This window comes from Euwallacea similis, chromosome 21, assembly GCF_039881205.1.
Source record: "Euwallacea similis isolate ESF13 chromosome 21, ESF131.1, whole genome shotgun sequence".
NCBI classification, from domain to species: Eukaryota; Metazoa; Arthropoda; class Insecta; order Coleoptera; family Curculionidae; genus Euwallacea; species Euwallacea similis.
Genome location: NC_089629.1, coordinates 1,299,242 through 1,314,606, shown reverse-complemented (window position 1 = coordinate 1,314,606; position 15,365 = coordinate 1,299,242). Strand labels below are relative to the sequence as shown.

The 15,365-nt window shown below is 35.5% G+C and overlaps 4 protein-coding genes across 6 annotated transcripts; all 4 read right to left on the bottom strand.

Annotated features, from left to right (window-relative positions):
• Positions 1 to 1,152: 1,152 nt before the first annotated feature.
• Positions 1,153 to 3,325, bottom strand: LOC136415810 (uncharacterized MFS-type transporter C09D4.1-like). 2 transcript variants are annotated; one of them, XM_066400637.1, is made up of 8 exons: positions 3,276 to 3,325; positions 3,086 to 3,209; positions 2,845 to 3,030; positions 2,609 to 2,789; positions 2,371 to 2,561; positions 2,216 to 2,319; positions 1,891 to 2,001; positions 1,153 to 1,831 (listed from the first exon to the last, which is right to left on the bottom strand). In XM_066400637.1, exons 1-8 carry the CDS (start codon positions 3,305 to 3,307, stop codon positions 1,543 to 1,545), a joined length of 1,218 nt encoding a protein of 405 aa, XP_066256734.1. In that variant the 5' UTR covers positions 3,308 to 3,325; the 3' UTR covers positions 1,153 to 1,542. The 2 variants fall into 2 exon arrangements, with proteins under 2 accessions (XP_066256734.1, XP_066256733.1); XM_066400636.1 differs by having other exon boundaries at positions 3,086 to 3,323.
• Positions 3,326 to 4,967: 1,642 nt separating this feature from the next.
• LOC136415776 (heme transporter FLVCR1-like) lies at positions 4,968 to 7,378 on the bottom strand. 2 transcript variants are annotated; one of them, XM_066400567.1, is made up of 9 exons: positions 6,939 to 7,378; positions 6,466 to 6,736; positions 6,227 to 6,412; positions 5,995 to 6,175; positions 5,739 to 5,950; positions 5,581 to 5,684; positions 5,414 to 5,524; positions 5,223 to 5,359; positions 4,968 to 5,171 (listed from the first exon to the last, which is right to left on the bottom strand). In XM_066400567.1, exons 2-9 carry the CDS (start codon positions 6,718 to 6,720, stop codon positions 4,996 to 4,998), a joined length of 1,362 nt encoding a protein of 453 aa, XP_066256664.1. In that variant the 5' UTR covers positions 6,721 to 6,736; positions 6,939 to 7,378; the 3' UTR covers positions 4,968 to 4,995. The 2 variants fall into 2 exon arrangements, 1 of the variants encoding a protein (XP_066256664.1); XR_010752649.1 differs by having other exon boundaries at positions 5,054 to 5,171; positions 5,577 to 5,684.
• Positions 7,379 to 7,624: 246 nt separating this feature from the next.
• LOC136415775 (uncharacterized MFS-type transporter C09D4.1-like) lies at positions 7,625 to 10,280 on the bottom strand. The gene is made up of 8 exons (XM_066400566.1): positions 9,847 to 10,280; positions 9,411 to 9,596; positions 8,759 to 8,939; positions 8,485 to 8,699; positions 8,330 to 8,433; positions 8,166 to 8,276; positions 8,002 to 8,114; positions 7,625 to 7,949 (listed from the first exon to the last, which is right to left on the bottom strand). Exons 1-8 carry the CDS (start codon positions 10,147 to 10,149, stop codon positions 7,756 to 7,758), a joined length of 1,407 nt encoding a protein of 468 aa, XP_066256663.1. The 5' UTR covers positions 10,150 to 10,280; the 3' UTR covers positions 7,625 to 7,755.
• A 2,174-nt stretch (positions 10,281 to 12,454) lies between these two features.
• On the bottom strand, positions 12,455 to 14,849 carry Adck1 (aarF domain containing kinase 1). Its single transcript, XM_066400565.1, has 9 exons — positions 14,665 to 14,849; positions 14,386 to 14,611; positions 14,036 to 14,245; positions 13,858 to 13,984; positions 13,599 to 13,803; positions 13,296 to 13,545; positions 13,063 to 13,241; positions 12,872 to 13,005; positions 12,455 to 12,817 (listed from the first exon to the last, which is right to left on the bottom strand). The coding sequence occupies exons 2-9, from the start codon at positions 14,608 to 14,610 to the stop codon at positions 12,609 to 12,611; spliced, it is 1,539 nt and encodes a 512-aa protein (XP_066256662.1). The 5' UTR covers position 14,611; positions 14,665 to 14,849; the 3' UTR covers positions 12,455 to 12,608.
• Positions 14,850 to 15,365: the final 516 nt, after the last annotated feature.

Sequence of the window (15,365 nt, the reverse complement as noted above, 5' to 3'; positions counted from 1 at the left end):
TACGAACTTATTAGGAAAAAAGTAAAAAAGTACTTTTTCACCACCCTGTACATCAGAGAAAAAACGAAGGCGGACCCATGTTCATATAACCTTTTTTTATTAAAATCACCCACAGATTCAACCCCAGAATTTTTGACATACTCTTATAAAACACCCTGTATAAAAAAAGTAGCTTTGGTTAATACTTCATGGCAAGTTCATGATTGATTATTATCTTGGCATCGTCATCGACTAATAGCACAACATAATATTAACTTCAATGAAATAATGCAATTGGTATATCCTGATTAAATATATTTAGTTTTCTCTAGTGGAAATCTGAGAGTAAAAACCAGTTTCCTTTAAGGAACTTAATCAAACTTTAGATTGCTTTAATCAAGAAGTTTTACTAAAATCCAACAAGTATCCATCTAATGAAATTGAAAGAATCGATCAATTCACACTATTTAGAAAATAGAGTACTGGAGCAGGAACAGTGGTTCAAACAAGTACCTAAATTGTACCTATTATTTTTCGTCCAATGTAGAGAATAATAAGATGATGATGATATTTTAGAGATTAGAAAATAAAAATCACTTTCGGTAAATATAATTAATATTACTACTTGACAAGATAAACCGTTCCCCTATTTTAGGTTTTTAGGTCTTTCTTTCTTATCTATCAATTTCTATTTTTTAGAATTCGCAAAACTGTAAGGTATTTTGCAATTTCTAATAATACACTTAGTAAAAGAAGAGAGAAAAGAAGAAAATAATAGAAAGTACTGATTAAATTGAAATAAAATAGAATCAACTAAATGTACCTGTGCAAAAGTATTTTAACAACAGTCAATTATTGTAAGCAGTTAGTGGTTGACAGGGTGTCAAGACCTACTCATTTGAAATCTGAAAAAACGAGTTGTTTTATTTCTTTTAGTACTCTTTTAATCTAATTTCATTAGTATAGATTAACTAAATAGTAATTTCTACTTTATTTGGAAATGCTTGTAATTAAAATTCTTATAATTATGATAAAAATTTTAAATTATCAGACATTTAATTAATTTGACAAACAAAGGGAGAGGTGCGGCACAAAAACTAGATGTGAAGATATTTCTACTATATCATGATCTAAATAACTACATATGCATTTTTTTGGAAAAATACACAGGGTGTTTTATTTTTAAGGAAATATAACAAAACCGCTTATAATAGTCCGGACTTGGAATTTTTCAATTCTTGTTATTAGAGGTTCTTAGGCATAGACAGTACCATAAAATTACCAAATTTTGAGAAAATATCTCAAGCCATAAAAAAGATATAAACAAAAGAAGATTTGGATCATACCTATAAAATACCCTGTATCTTCGTTGTTAATACCCTAAGGGAACATTTTAATAGTTAATATGGTATCACAGCAGAACCCTCCATCCAATATTAAAGTTTGTCCCTTTAGATCCCAATCACCCTGTATACATAATACATAAACGGCTGTAAATTTAAAAAAATCTCGTGTATTACTAAATATCAATAATTAATTATTAATAACACTAATTATTGACATTCAGCATTTTCCCTCATTCTGGCACCCCACAAGACGACTCTTTTGCCTCTTCAACTTATTAGGCACCAAAGCCTGAATTACGGTACCGACAACCATCAACGCTACCAAAGTGCCCAAAGACGCCACAGATCCCGCGTAACTGTTGATTTGAGCTACACAAATTCCAAATACTGAACTAGCAATTTGAGAGGTTGCAAAAAGAAACCCAGCAACGGTGCCCTCATCGCTAGGGTAGGTCAACTCGATGCCAAATTCGAAACCAACTGGTATGTAGGGGTTGATCACAATCCTGGATTATTTTAGGTCATATTTAAAAGAGCTTTACGGAAGGAAATGTTGATTACTGACCCGAGAATGCTACAAAATATGTAACTGGCAATAAGAGAGCTTTCTTGTAAGGCCACTGTGAGGGCGATAATGCAAACAGCCGTGGATGCAAACAAAAAAATGCAGGACTCCCTAGAAAATCACGAAATTTTTCAGAATCAGATGAATATGAAGTTTTTGAATGAAAACAATGAGGATGTTGCGAAAGCTCGCTTAGCTATAGCTACATAAGCTATACTGGCAATGAATGTATAAACATGTATAAATCCTGAGACTATTATTACTGGAAATGAACGTAATGCAATCGAAAGACTGAATCTAATAAAACTGTTTCAAAGATACTTACTTATATCTATGAGTCTTGTCCAAATAAAAGCCAAAACCAACACAGCCAACAACACCAAAGACGAGTAAACAGAAGCCCATGCGGCCGGCGTCTTCTGCTGCACTCTACATCATAAAAGCTTACTGACCTGCATGGACGCCACATCTTCAACTTACCTCGAAATGAACATTCACAAATTCACTCAAAAGTATTATGAGTGTTGAGAATACTCCAATATTTATAGCATAGGCTGACGTATGTAATAGAAAAGCTTTGGACCACTTTATGCTTTTCCATGAAAAACTGCTATTAGTGCCGGTATTACCATCTGGAGTCTGTTCGGCTTCGGGAGGTTTCGCTGGAAAATCTACTCACCCGTTTAATAATCAGAACTTTAGGTTGCTCTCTACGTACAAAATATCACTGCCAGGGATACCGGGATCATCAAAGTGGTCAAAATCCAGGAAAGAAACTTTACTCCTCCTTGGATATCTGCTGGGTCCTTGCTATCAGGAACTACAGACACAGCTAGGAGATACCCGAAAGCATTTCCTAAATTAGCTCCAAGGCTGCCCAAAGAGCATGCCATTGAAGCCTCAAAAGTAATACTTTTTTAAATATAGAAAGCATTTTTGAGTGAAAATATACACCTCACTGGGCCTGAACCATACAGAAGCAATTTTTGGCGGTAAACACATGATAAGAACTATTGCGGATGCCGTGAAGGCCTGACCCAGCATCACTACCCAAAAGCGATATCTTTCAATTGAAAAAACCTTAATGCCGGTACCAATAGCGGTTCCCAAACAACCGCAAAGACAGGCGACACGTAAACCCTAAAACAATTTAAAAATGCGTATTTATTATGATGGTTAGTACTAAACGAGATACTTTTTTTTCGATTATGTATGAGGCAGGTACCACAAGTACCGGATACAAAACCATATAAATTAAAGATGTCCAGTTGACACTGAAATGGCTAACATTATAGTACCTAGCCACTATTTCCGTAATGCTGGAATAGGCAGTCATTTGAATGGTGTTTATGAAGGTGTAGTACACAAACACCGAAAGGATGTACCATCGTTTCTTATAACTTTTGAGCGCGGCCATGACAGATTAGCTGTGTTGTGTGATCTAATAAATACTATGAATACTGAAAAGTGTTGATTATTGGACTAAGATAGCGAAGAATGATAGCACTAAATTCCTACCATACACAGTGGAACTGTTAATGTGTAGAACTTGTGCCCAATAAGAATTTCCAATTTTTACGCAGAGGAAATAGGTGAAAAGTAATCTCAACATTAGAAATATGATTATTCCACGGGCCCTAATTCATAAGTTCTTTAACTCAGAGATTATTGGCTAGTTCATGGGCCACCCGGTATAAGCAATATGAACTCATTAACAAACAAACTTACACAACATTAAAATATTAGTTTCATAATATTTTCGGAGTGTTCAAAGATTTAGTCTTTAGAATGTATGATTGCAATCAAAGTTGCGCTTCAGTGAAATGCGATTGCTAGCATAGCTCTCGTGAATTGACGCCCTATATAAATATACAGTTTAATGTACTGTCGAAGGCTGTAAAATCCAAACGGTTTAAATAAATGTGTAAACGTTCTTGTCTAAACTTATCAAATTAAACCTAGATTTTTCCATTGGTAACCTTAGTGCGAAGCTCGTGTATTGCTATACTTTTTCATTTACCTGAACTAGAAAGGAATAAGGGAAAATATTTTGCTATCCGCGTGCGGAAAAGCGCACTGTGCTGCGCGCATTTGAATGCGGAAAGTTATGCTTTCCCTTCCAAGGGCGAGAAAAAATGTGCTATTTTCCCGCATTAGTAACCCAAGAATCTGGCACTCATTCCCTAGAGGTCGCTGTGATATGGGTTCATCAAATAGAATGCCTAAAGGCATACTGTGCTCGGGGAAAAAATCCTATTAGAATTTATTATGCAAATATATCACATATTCGAATTGCGAAACCAATTAAAAATAACTGCAGCATACTGGCGCCCTGGGCGAAATTTTTAATCACCGCCCCACTGCCTTCAGGAATGACCGCCGACCAGGAAAGGCCGCTTCTCTGAGCCATCATCCAAACTTGAATCCCCCGCCCCCCCACCACTCCCTCCGCACCAAGACACATACTAGTACTGGAAACTATTCGTTCCAGAAAAGTATTTCCCAAGGGGCACATTAAAGTTTCAGTATTAGGCATAGTAAGGCAATACATTTTGTACCAAATCCTTTTAAACCAAAATAATACCTATAAAAATAAGCCAATATGAGCCTTCTAAGGCCTATGCAAAAATTCACCTGAAATTTCTTCTCAATATTAAACAGACGTGATTCAGAGTATCTATGGGACATATTGAAAATTTTAACATTTTTTAGCCACTTTTCTCCACCAGTGTAGCTTCAAGCATAAATGTATTTTTAATGGAAGGCTCTCTTTAAGCTGATTCCAACGATATAAGGCTTTACATGTTTATCTTTTTTAGTTCTCTGAAATATTAATTCGAAAATGGTTTAAAACTCCCTTTAATATTTAAATGTGCGCGTTCCTTTAATAAAAAAAATAGATGTTCACAAAAATCAGTTATATCCGCATTCCAAACATTCCACTGCAAAGTATTTTAGCGTCGATTAAAGGGGATGTTCTGTTTAAAAAAGAGATACACCTGAAAGTATGTGGATTAGTAAGTCGCACAGGTAAGACAAAAACCCTTTTTACCTTATTTCCCTTTTCTATTCGATCTTACATTATTACGAAAATATTAAATAATTCTATGTAGCCCCTCCATTCAATTCTTGCAATTCGGTCAAATGATCCTTAATTGTCTTTAAAGCATCTTGCCTTCTCTTCTGATTGGGAACAAAACCAGTGATAACGGCCCCTACAAGAAGCAATGCAGCCTGACTGCCTAATGCCCAAAATGCCCCATATTTGGCATTGAACTTCCCTATAAAATAATGTTTAATTTCTCAAATGTATAATCAAATGTGGGACAAACCCAAGAACAAAGTGACTAAAACCCCTACAGCTTGTGTCATGGCATTTAGTATTCCGGTGGTGGTGCTTTCATCAGCTGGATAAGTGATTTCCACGGCCAATTCGAACCCCACAGGCATATAGGCATTTGTAAATACTCTGTGGAAGAAAGAGAACTTCAGTTTTAGTTACAATCACTTCTTGATAACCTACCCAACGACACCAAACACTGCATACACCAAAGCTTTCCAGTAAGTGAGAAGAGAAAACATGGATGCGACTGTAGCTGCTACAGCGGCATAGTAAATCAGTACTGTAGTTTCCCTGAAATGGGAGGAATATTAGCAGTTAATAATGAAATTTAATTCCCATCAACCCACTTATATCTATGGGTTTTATCCAGGTATAGCCCAAAGACTAAGGAGCCCAGCATACCACCGAGAACCATGAGCAAACCAATCCTTCCAGCATCTTCTTCGCAGTGCTGTGATAAACATTGATCTAGATCACCTTTCGCATATTACAATCTGTTACCCACCGGAAAATACTCAAGAATAATTTGATTTAACAACGTCCCAATTGCAGCGAATACTCCTATGTTGATTCCATAAGCAATAGTATGCAGTGTAAAACCGTTATTCTTGAAGAGACTAACGAAGCATTTAACATAAACCTTAAAGGTTTCTGGTACCTCACTTCGGTATCTTTGCTGAGCGATAGAAGGAGCAATGCGAGGCCTCTCAGGGAAAGCTACATTTCTACATATAATATTACAATATTTCACATAAACTTACAAAATAGTAGAACAATCACCACAGGGACCATATAGCCAGTAAGAAGCCAGCAGAGCAGTTGTAAATCTGATCCAACCAGGGACAAGTCTTCATGGTTCTTCACTACTATTGAAGGCACAACGAAACCAAAGGCAAAGCCGAGCTGGGTTCCAAAAACTGCTAAAGCACATGCAGTTGAGATCTGAAAAGAAAGAATTTGTGTTTTACTAAATACAGAGGTCCCCAATCATACCTCGGACGGCTTGAACCAAACTGCAGCAATTTTTGAGGGCAAACAGAGCACAAAAACTTGGGCAGTAGACCCTATTCCTTGTCCCAACAGTACCATGTAAAACAAATCCTCTTGTATAGAAAATGTTTTGATTAGGGCTGCTAGGGCTGTTCCTATTCCCCCGCACAGTGCTGCAAATCTTAGGCCCTATGAATGAGACATATGAAATTTGAATCTCAGATGCTCTAAGGTATTTCTACCTTTTTTTCTATGAAGTACGACACAGGTACAACAATAATGGGATAAATCAGCATATAGATTATTGAGGTCCAGTCCACAGCTACGGAACTGACCTTGTAATATCGCATAACTATGTTGGAAATAATGGAATATTCCATCCATTGAAATGAATTTGCTGCGGAATATAGGATGAATATAACCAGAATTAACCATCTTCTAGCGAATGCTCTAGGTTGAGCTTGTGGTTCTTCTTGTAATTTAAAGCCTTCTTCCATGATCTTAGATATTTCTCTAAAAAGTGCTTGCGATCATCAGAATATCAAGATGTATCAAAGAAAGTCCAGGTCAACGGCGCTTGGAAACAAATTTTGCTTACTGTATGCATATCCTAGCCGAGTTCGGAATTGAATTCAGAATCCATATAAAATTTTAAAAAATCAAAATTAATTCCCAAGACTCTTAACCAGGGATTCTTTGTACTCCCTTTACTTACTTAGAAAAAAACTCAGTCAAGTGTCTCCAAATATCCCGTAATCAGGTAGAGTTCCTAGATGAAATTGAAATAAATATTTATTCAAACCGATGTCAGTACAAGACTCCATGCGAAGCTCCTTTAGCTGATTTTAATGCACTTGGGACTGTTGTAACGCTGCCTTTAATCCAGCACTTTCGATGCGAAACTAAGTATGAGGTAAGTGTGTGAAGAACCTCAGACACAATAAACTTCCTAAGTGGTGGAGTAATTTAATAATTAACTACTGCACGTGGTTAAAGTATAATTTGGCCTTAGTACAGCACTCTTTCTGAAAATCTATACACCAGGAGCTATAGCTAACTGCCTAGATGAGTCGCGATAGGTACAGGTGATATTGTTAAGCAAAGCTAGCTGCTTAACAATAAAGGACTGGGAGCATTGATAATTTGTGAAGGCAAACAAATTTGTAAGTGTATTTGCTTAATTTATTTTTAGGTATATGTTGAGAGCGAACATAATGAAAAAACATATTTTATTTTATTTACCAATGTGATTTTAATGCGTTAAGGTTCTTTGTTATCAAAGGCTTATCGATAAGCCGGCGAAATATGAGCTTGCAAAACTTCAATTATTCCACGAGTTACATTACGTTGAAGTTGTATAAAAAGTTGCCCAGCAATCTAAACTTATGAACTGATCAACTGTTTAAACATGAGCTCTTGAATTTTTATATAACACTTTTTGAAGCATAACAACTTCAAAACAGTCACATACATAACGTAACACACTTAAGATATCTAATGAAAAAACTCTTATGTAGCTTTATGGGTCAAAGTTAGCTCTGAGGCAGCTCGATAAATCCTATCCATGTTCCTGATGCTCTGCTGTAAGCTTGCTGCCGCTTCAAGTTGCTTGGAACCAACATAGACAGAATAGTGCCCACAAAAAGCAGGGATATTTGAATGATCAATGACCACAAAGTACCCATTGTTTGATTTATATGACTTAAACCCAGGGTAAATAATACGCCTAAATAAAGAGTTATGTACAGAAAACCGTTTCCTTGACAATATGCACATACCCAAAACTTGTGAAGCAGCGGTCAACAGCCCAGTAGTAGTGCTTTCATTGACGGGATAGGTGAGCTCCAAAGCGAATTCTATGCCAGCTGGAATGTAGGCATTGACGAAAAATCTAAAAATGTCCCATGAAATTTATAATACGGTCAATATTAACCAAGCAGACCCAAAAATTGCTATAGTTATGTATGATGAGGTAATTTCTTTAAAGTGTAAGCTTAGCAGTAACGCGGTCAGCGAGCAGCTTATCCCAAAGTATATTACGATATTGCTTTCTCTGCAAGTAAATTATCATTAAAACGTTATTCCTCCAAAGTGGCAAAACCCCACTTATATTTGTGAGTCCTGTCGAGCACAATTCCAGTTAAAAATCCCCCGCACATTCCAATCATGATCATGATCAATCCCATGCGTCCAGCATCTTCGACAGCGCCCTATAACACATTAATTTGCCACTTTTCAATTTTGCTTGCTGTAAAGCTTACCGGGAAGAATGAAAGGATAACCTGGTTGAGCAGCGTCCCAAAAGCGGAAAAAGTTCCGTAGCTAATGCTGTAAACCAACATATGTATCAAAAACCCCATGTTAGTCATGAGCTCCTTAAGCTCCAGCAGATAGGTGCTCAAAGTTACTTTTTCGACATTTGCTCTTGCATCGGCTAGAGCGAAACTTGGAGGGTACTTGGGCTCATGTGGAAAGTCTAGAATTTATGTTGTTGCATATGAAGGCATAGGAGCCTAATATCTAATTACAACTGACAAATTAAAATTGCTAAGAAGGCAGGTATAACGGCAAATGTTAATGCCCAACAAAGCACCTTTAAGCCATTCCCAACTTCATCTAGATCTGGTTCGTCTTTTACAATGATGGGAGGGATTAGGAAACCAAGAGCACTGCCCAACTGCATTCCAAAGATTCCTATTGAACATACTGTGGATAACTGCAACACAATTTAAAGAGTCGTCGTCATATATCTGGAAACCCTTCAGTAAGACTTGGATTCGAAGTTTCGCATGTAAGTAAGTAAACATGAAAATCGTTTATTATTGATTATTTAGTAATGTGAAGCCTAATTTTTTAAACATTCCCTGTATATCGAGAATGGCACGTTTTTAACAATGAGCCTATTAGCATTTTTTTATTATTTTGCAGAGTACTATCTCCCCGAAATACCACCATGACGATATGTTACCTTCTCTATGAACAGTAATCAAGAGTTATAAAAACTCTTAGAAAACCAAGAGAATTTTATTTAACTGTGACCTGATTAGGCACTGGGAATTGGCGTTAAAAAGTAAACGACTTTACCTTTTTTACAATTTTTCTCAGTTTATTTCTCGTTGTTTGTGTTCCCATCAGCGCAAGAAGCGCGCTTAAATCCATATTTCAGTCCCAGAAAACGTAATCTTACCTCGTTCGACTTAAACCAAGTTGAGGCCAACTTAGGCGGTAAACTTAATATGAAGACTTGGGATAAGGAGACGATGGCTTGTCCGATTAAAACTATTTGAAACGCATTGCGATTGATGGAGAACACTTTTATAGCAGTGCCTACAGTCGTCAAGAAGCATCCTGTAAGAGCAGCAAACCGTAGACCCTAAAATGCATAAATAGAAGAAAAATTAGTAGAAAATGTAATGACAGAGACAAATGGAGATAACTAAAAAGCTCTAAGATGAAAGATATAGCACAGTTATTAATAAAATCTCTGCATTTTACTAAGAAACCCCTGTGTTACTGTAGGGTTTTACCCACACACCCAAATGGCAAAAGGAGGTGAAAAATTTTATGTCTTCATAAGTCTTTCTGTATAAACGGATGAATGAATTTTTTATTTGCAAACTAACCCACTTATCAATCATAAAGGAAGAAGGGAAAACAAACAAGGGCCAGACAATCATGAACATCACTCCAGTCCAGTCCACTAGGCTGAGTTTGACGTCGTAATATCTCATCACTATATTGGTCAGTATCGAGTATTCCACCCATTGGAAGCAGCTAATGCCAGCATAAAACAAGTACACAACCAAAATATACCAGCGAATCTTCAAAGCTTTGACCGTTTCTTTGTCTTGTTGCAGGAAGTTTTTGCTGGTTGCTGGCACTAGGGAGTGTCGCACACCTAAATTCACTAGAACTTTCTTTGGCATATTTAATCACTTTCTGTTATTGCCACCGAATCGTTTTGTGTGTGAAGTGACTGCCACACAAGTGCGGCGTTTGTGTTTAATTGGGTACACAGATTTTTAGCGATCATGTTTGTTCGCCAGCAGCGATAAGCATCACATATTGTCATAAATTTGGTATTAACTAATAATAAATTGCAGAAAAACTTACCTAAGGCAAGCCATATTAAATGGAGTTACTACTATTGATCTGTCTACCACAAACCATTATTCTAATGTAATTTAGTGAGTTTGTGATTTCTTGGAATATAGTTAAGAGGTAATTTTCTTGACTATTATCGCATTTTATGGCATCTGGTCGCTATACATATAAATTTGTTTATAAAAATATTTAATTTTTTAATGGTCCATTGTTTTTACCTGCTCATAATGACTTTTAAGTATATCTAGTAGGGGAATAATATAATTGCTTTTTACACAAGTCTCTCTTACACAAGTCTCTTTTAAGCCATCACGCTCGTAGACCTATTGTTCTTTTTATTAGTAAAAAAGTAAATTAAGTATCGTATTTTGCCCGAAATTTTATTTCATTATGCAATAATTTCACGACAAACAGCATTTTGATTAGATAAAAAAACATAATCAAAATGAGACTCGTGTTTCGTGAAAAGCAACACCGTTGGTACGACGGTAATGTGCTTACATTGTGAATATTTGCTGACATTATTGTCTAAATTAATATATTTATTTAATCAGATCTTTTTACAATTCTTTGGATCCAGCTGATTGATTGGAAAAGATTATTGATTTCAATTTACCTTCATTGACACATGAATTTAGAAATTTTATTTAATTTTTAGTACTCCACAAAGTTTCAGTCGATTTTAGTGTTTTTTTTTATATTTAATTTCTATTACTAGAACGTTATCGGATTTATATTAGGTCGTGTAGTACGAAATGAGTAGATTCTCGAAATGCCACATTCAACTGCGAATAACTTCACTCTAAATCTATATTTGGACTTGACTTTTTTATGTGGAAAAGGCACATTCTTCCTCTTTCGATCAGAGTTTAAAATGTTAAAAATTATTGAAAACTTTTATTTTTATAAAAATTTTTGTGCAGCCATGCAAAATAGTGAAATTCGTGTGTTAATGAAATATGAGTTCCACTGTGGAACCACAACAGCTCAGACGGCTCGCAATATTAATGATGTGTTTGGTACTGAAGTCACTTCACAGCAAACAGTATCTCGTTGGTTCATGAAATTTCGTTCTGGCAATTTTGACCTAACAAATGAACCACGTGGACGACCTGAAACTCAAGTGGATAACGATTATCTGAAAGTGTGGAAGCGTGGTGGAAGCGAATCCACGTCAAAGTGCAAGCGAATTATCGTTAATATTCAGTGTAACCAAAAAAACAATACTGACTCATTTGGCTGAAATTGGTAAGGTGAAAAAGCTGGACAAGTGGGTACCGCATGAGTTGAGCGACATACAGAAAGAACGACGTCTCGAAGCTTGTTCTTTGTTGTGCCGGTATAATAACGATCCATTTTCGAATCGGATTGTTACTTGTGATGAGAAATGGATCCTATATGACAATACCAGACGTTCATCGCAGTGATTGGATCAAGATGAACCACCAAAACATTACGTGAAAAAAAATCTTCATCAAAAGAAGCTTATGGTGTCCGTTTGGTGATCCAACGCAAGTGTCATCCATCACAACTTCATGAAACCTGGTGAATCGATTACGGCTGATGTCTACTGCCGACAACTGGACGAAATGATGAGGCAACTGACGGTTAAGCAGCCAAGATTAGTCAATCGAAGCGCACCGCTATTGTTGCACGACAACGCGCGGCCACACACCGCACAAGTTACCTTGGCCAAGCTACAGGAGTTGGAATTGGAAACTCTTCGCCATCCATCGCATTCACCCGACTTAGCACCCACTGATTACCACTTCTTTCAAAATTTGGATAACTTCTTGGTAGGGAAAACATTCAACTCCGACGAGGCTGTCAAAGCTGCCTTCCAAGAGTTTATCGACTCCCGGCCTGCAGGCTTTTACAGCAGGGGAATCAATGAACTTCCCGTTAAATTGCAGAAGTGTATTCATAATGGTGGTGCATATTTCGATTGACAATAAAAACATTTCATATGAAAAAAAAATGACTAAAATTTCAATTCAATTCTACTCATTTCATACTACACGACCTAATATATATTATATCAAGTAGCAGCTTATCAGTCTATAGATCAAGTTTGTTTATCTAATAGCATTCTATACTCTGTGACACTAAAAAAAAAACAATAATAATTTTAAAAATTAGTTTATAAAATTTAATCCAAACCTATAACGACTAAAATGAACCTAAACAAATAGTACCATATAAATATTCTTAATAATAATTAACATAATAAAAATAATAATATACTTTACACATTACGACTATGATCTTATAATCCCCAGAATCAAATCCCTGTGAAATGTCTCAAATTTAAAAACGTATAATAAACTCCTATTTTAAACAAACACCAATATTCTGCTAATATTACTTTCACCTTTTCCAAACTGCTGTCACACTTTCCATACCTCTGATTATAAATTGACTGTACACAACATTCGGACATAACTTTGAAAGCCCCCATTCTTGCGTTCGTCTTTAACGTGTGTTCAATACCTGAGGAAAGTTGCCACTAAACAATGGTTTATATACATTCCAATATATGATTACCTCTCATCAGATCATTAGTTTTCAAAATTAGCAACATTTGTCTATTAACATTCTCCAAAACTGAGGAAATTTGCGGAAGTAGACCTGTGAATTGTTGTTGAACAAAGTCTTTTTCTCCTTTAGTGAAAGTTTGCCTAAAACGTTATTTAGTTGCCTGAGCATATAAAGATTCCTAAACTCCATAATAATACCTGTCCATGCCCTTCATAATGGTTTCCCATGTTCTCCCAGTCACCATGCAAGCAAATAATCCATAAATATCTCCTTCAATCCCTAAGTTTTTGCTATATTGTCTCATCCCCTTTCTATCTCTATCCAGAATGCTCATCCATAAGTTTGCATAATTAATTCGAAATTCGTCTTTTAGTATCTAAACATCAATTTTTCTGAGCATACAAAAGTTAAAACCAAAATTTCCCATTACCGCATACAATCCGTGATCCAATAAAATAATATCACAGTGTCCCTTCTCACTTTTCCTAACTAGGATATTGCCAGGATGAGGATCACTATGAACAAACCCATGGATAAAGATCATTTTTGAGTATAATTGGCCTAGTTTTGTGGATATTTCATAAGGATCTATTTGGTGTTGTGTTATGTAATTTAAATTGTTCACTTGTCCTCCTTCCACAAATTCCATGGACAGGACTCTTGAAGTTGTAAGTTCCCATCTTGGAAATGTTTAAGTAAATACATATTTTTGCACATTGGAAGAATAATTCACCTAATTTTTGGTACTTTAAGCCACTCAACATTTTCAAAAAGTTTGGAAATTTTCTCAGCATTTTTGCCCTCCTGGACAAAATCCAACTCTTGAGGAATATTTTTCTTGGACTCATCTACTAGCCACTGAAATTTAAAATCTGGGAAGATCCAACTCATTATTTTTACCAAATACTCCATAGTTTTCATGTCCACCTTAGAGTTGCCTTCAAAATATTCCTGTAAGACATGTTATAGGGAGAAAATCATATAATACCTACCCTGCACATAGGGATGCTGCACCTTTATAGCTAAAACCGTTCCATCTTTGAGCGTAGCTTTATGAACTTGAGCTAATGAAGCAATGCCTAAAGGTTCAGGATCAATGGACTCAAATATTTCTGAAATCTATTTTCTCAGTCAGGAGACCTTAATGTTACATTTAAAAGTAAAACTCACATCCTTCTTTAAATCTTCTTTAATGACTTTATATATGTCTTTCACATTAGTTGAAGGAGCCTGGCTGTGTAAAACTTTCATAGTCTGTACATATTCCTGGGGTAACAAATAATCAAGGGCAGCTATATGCTGCCCCACTTTGATGTACACACCCCTATTGGCACAGCACAGGTCTAAAAGTTTTTCAGCTGATCTTTTGTGACAAATTGACTTAAAAACAGAAATTTTATGAAGTATTTGGTAGAATATCACATTTTAAATATTGTGTAAATTTAGGTAAGAAAGGCATGCTAAAAAATGTATGAAATTAAGGTGACCCATAACAAAGAATACAGACTAGTAAAACCTACCTTCAGTTCTTTGTACTCTACAGACTTTTTATCAAGTTTTTTGCTATACAAATCATATTTATAGATAGACCCTATTTTAAACACTGTCACAGCTGCTCTGCTCAATCGAACTATTCCTATTGAGTTCCATTCAAACTGATTACGTTGTAAACTAAGAGCTGTACTTCCAAGGGCTCCCCCAATTAAAGTGTACTTTATTATTGATCGAACTCGATTGGGAAACATTCTGGAAGGTTTGTCTTACATTTATTGTATGAGCTATCAAATTATCCACTTTACTTTGAATAAAACAATACATAAGACTAACTGAAAATGTATTAATGAGAATATTGCGGTCACTTTCTACTTTCCACTACTTTACTACTTAACTGTACTTGTGAACTTCCTTGAATTTCAGTAAATGAAAAATTGAATTCTGAGCCTTAAAAGGATACCAGTAGATATTGTACGGAAATTATTTATTTACATATAACTTAATATGTTTACTCATATCACATTTTGTTGAAAATTGATCAAAATACAATAAAAATAGATATATAAAGAATTAATTAAATATTTAACAATAGTTAATCATTTCATAACCTTCAAACCCAATATTTGTAGGTCAGAAAGAATACAGTGCTGCCTTTCTAAACATGCAAACATGCAAACTAAAATAATATCTGCAGAATTACTGTTCTCTGATATTTATGAGTTCTTGAATCCCAAATTTTAAAGTTTTATCTAGAAACGTATCATATAATTAAATTCTCGAGTTATTATATTTATACACACTTAAATTAACCTTTTTTGTTTTAAATCCTTTTTTCACCATTTCCCCATATCTACTTCGTTAGGATAAACGTGGCACTGCCACAATGATTTTATTTAAATAGTTTCATTTTTAAGAGTAGCTATTGTAATATTTTTCTTTGTCTTTCCTATGAGATAAAGAAAAACAAATTTAACAAGTTTTGATAAATCAATTTGATTTATGACAG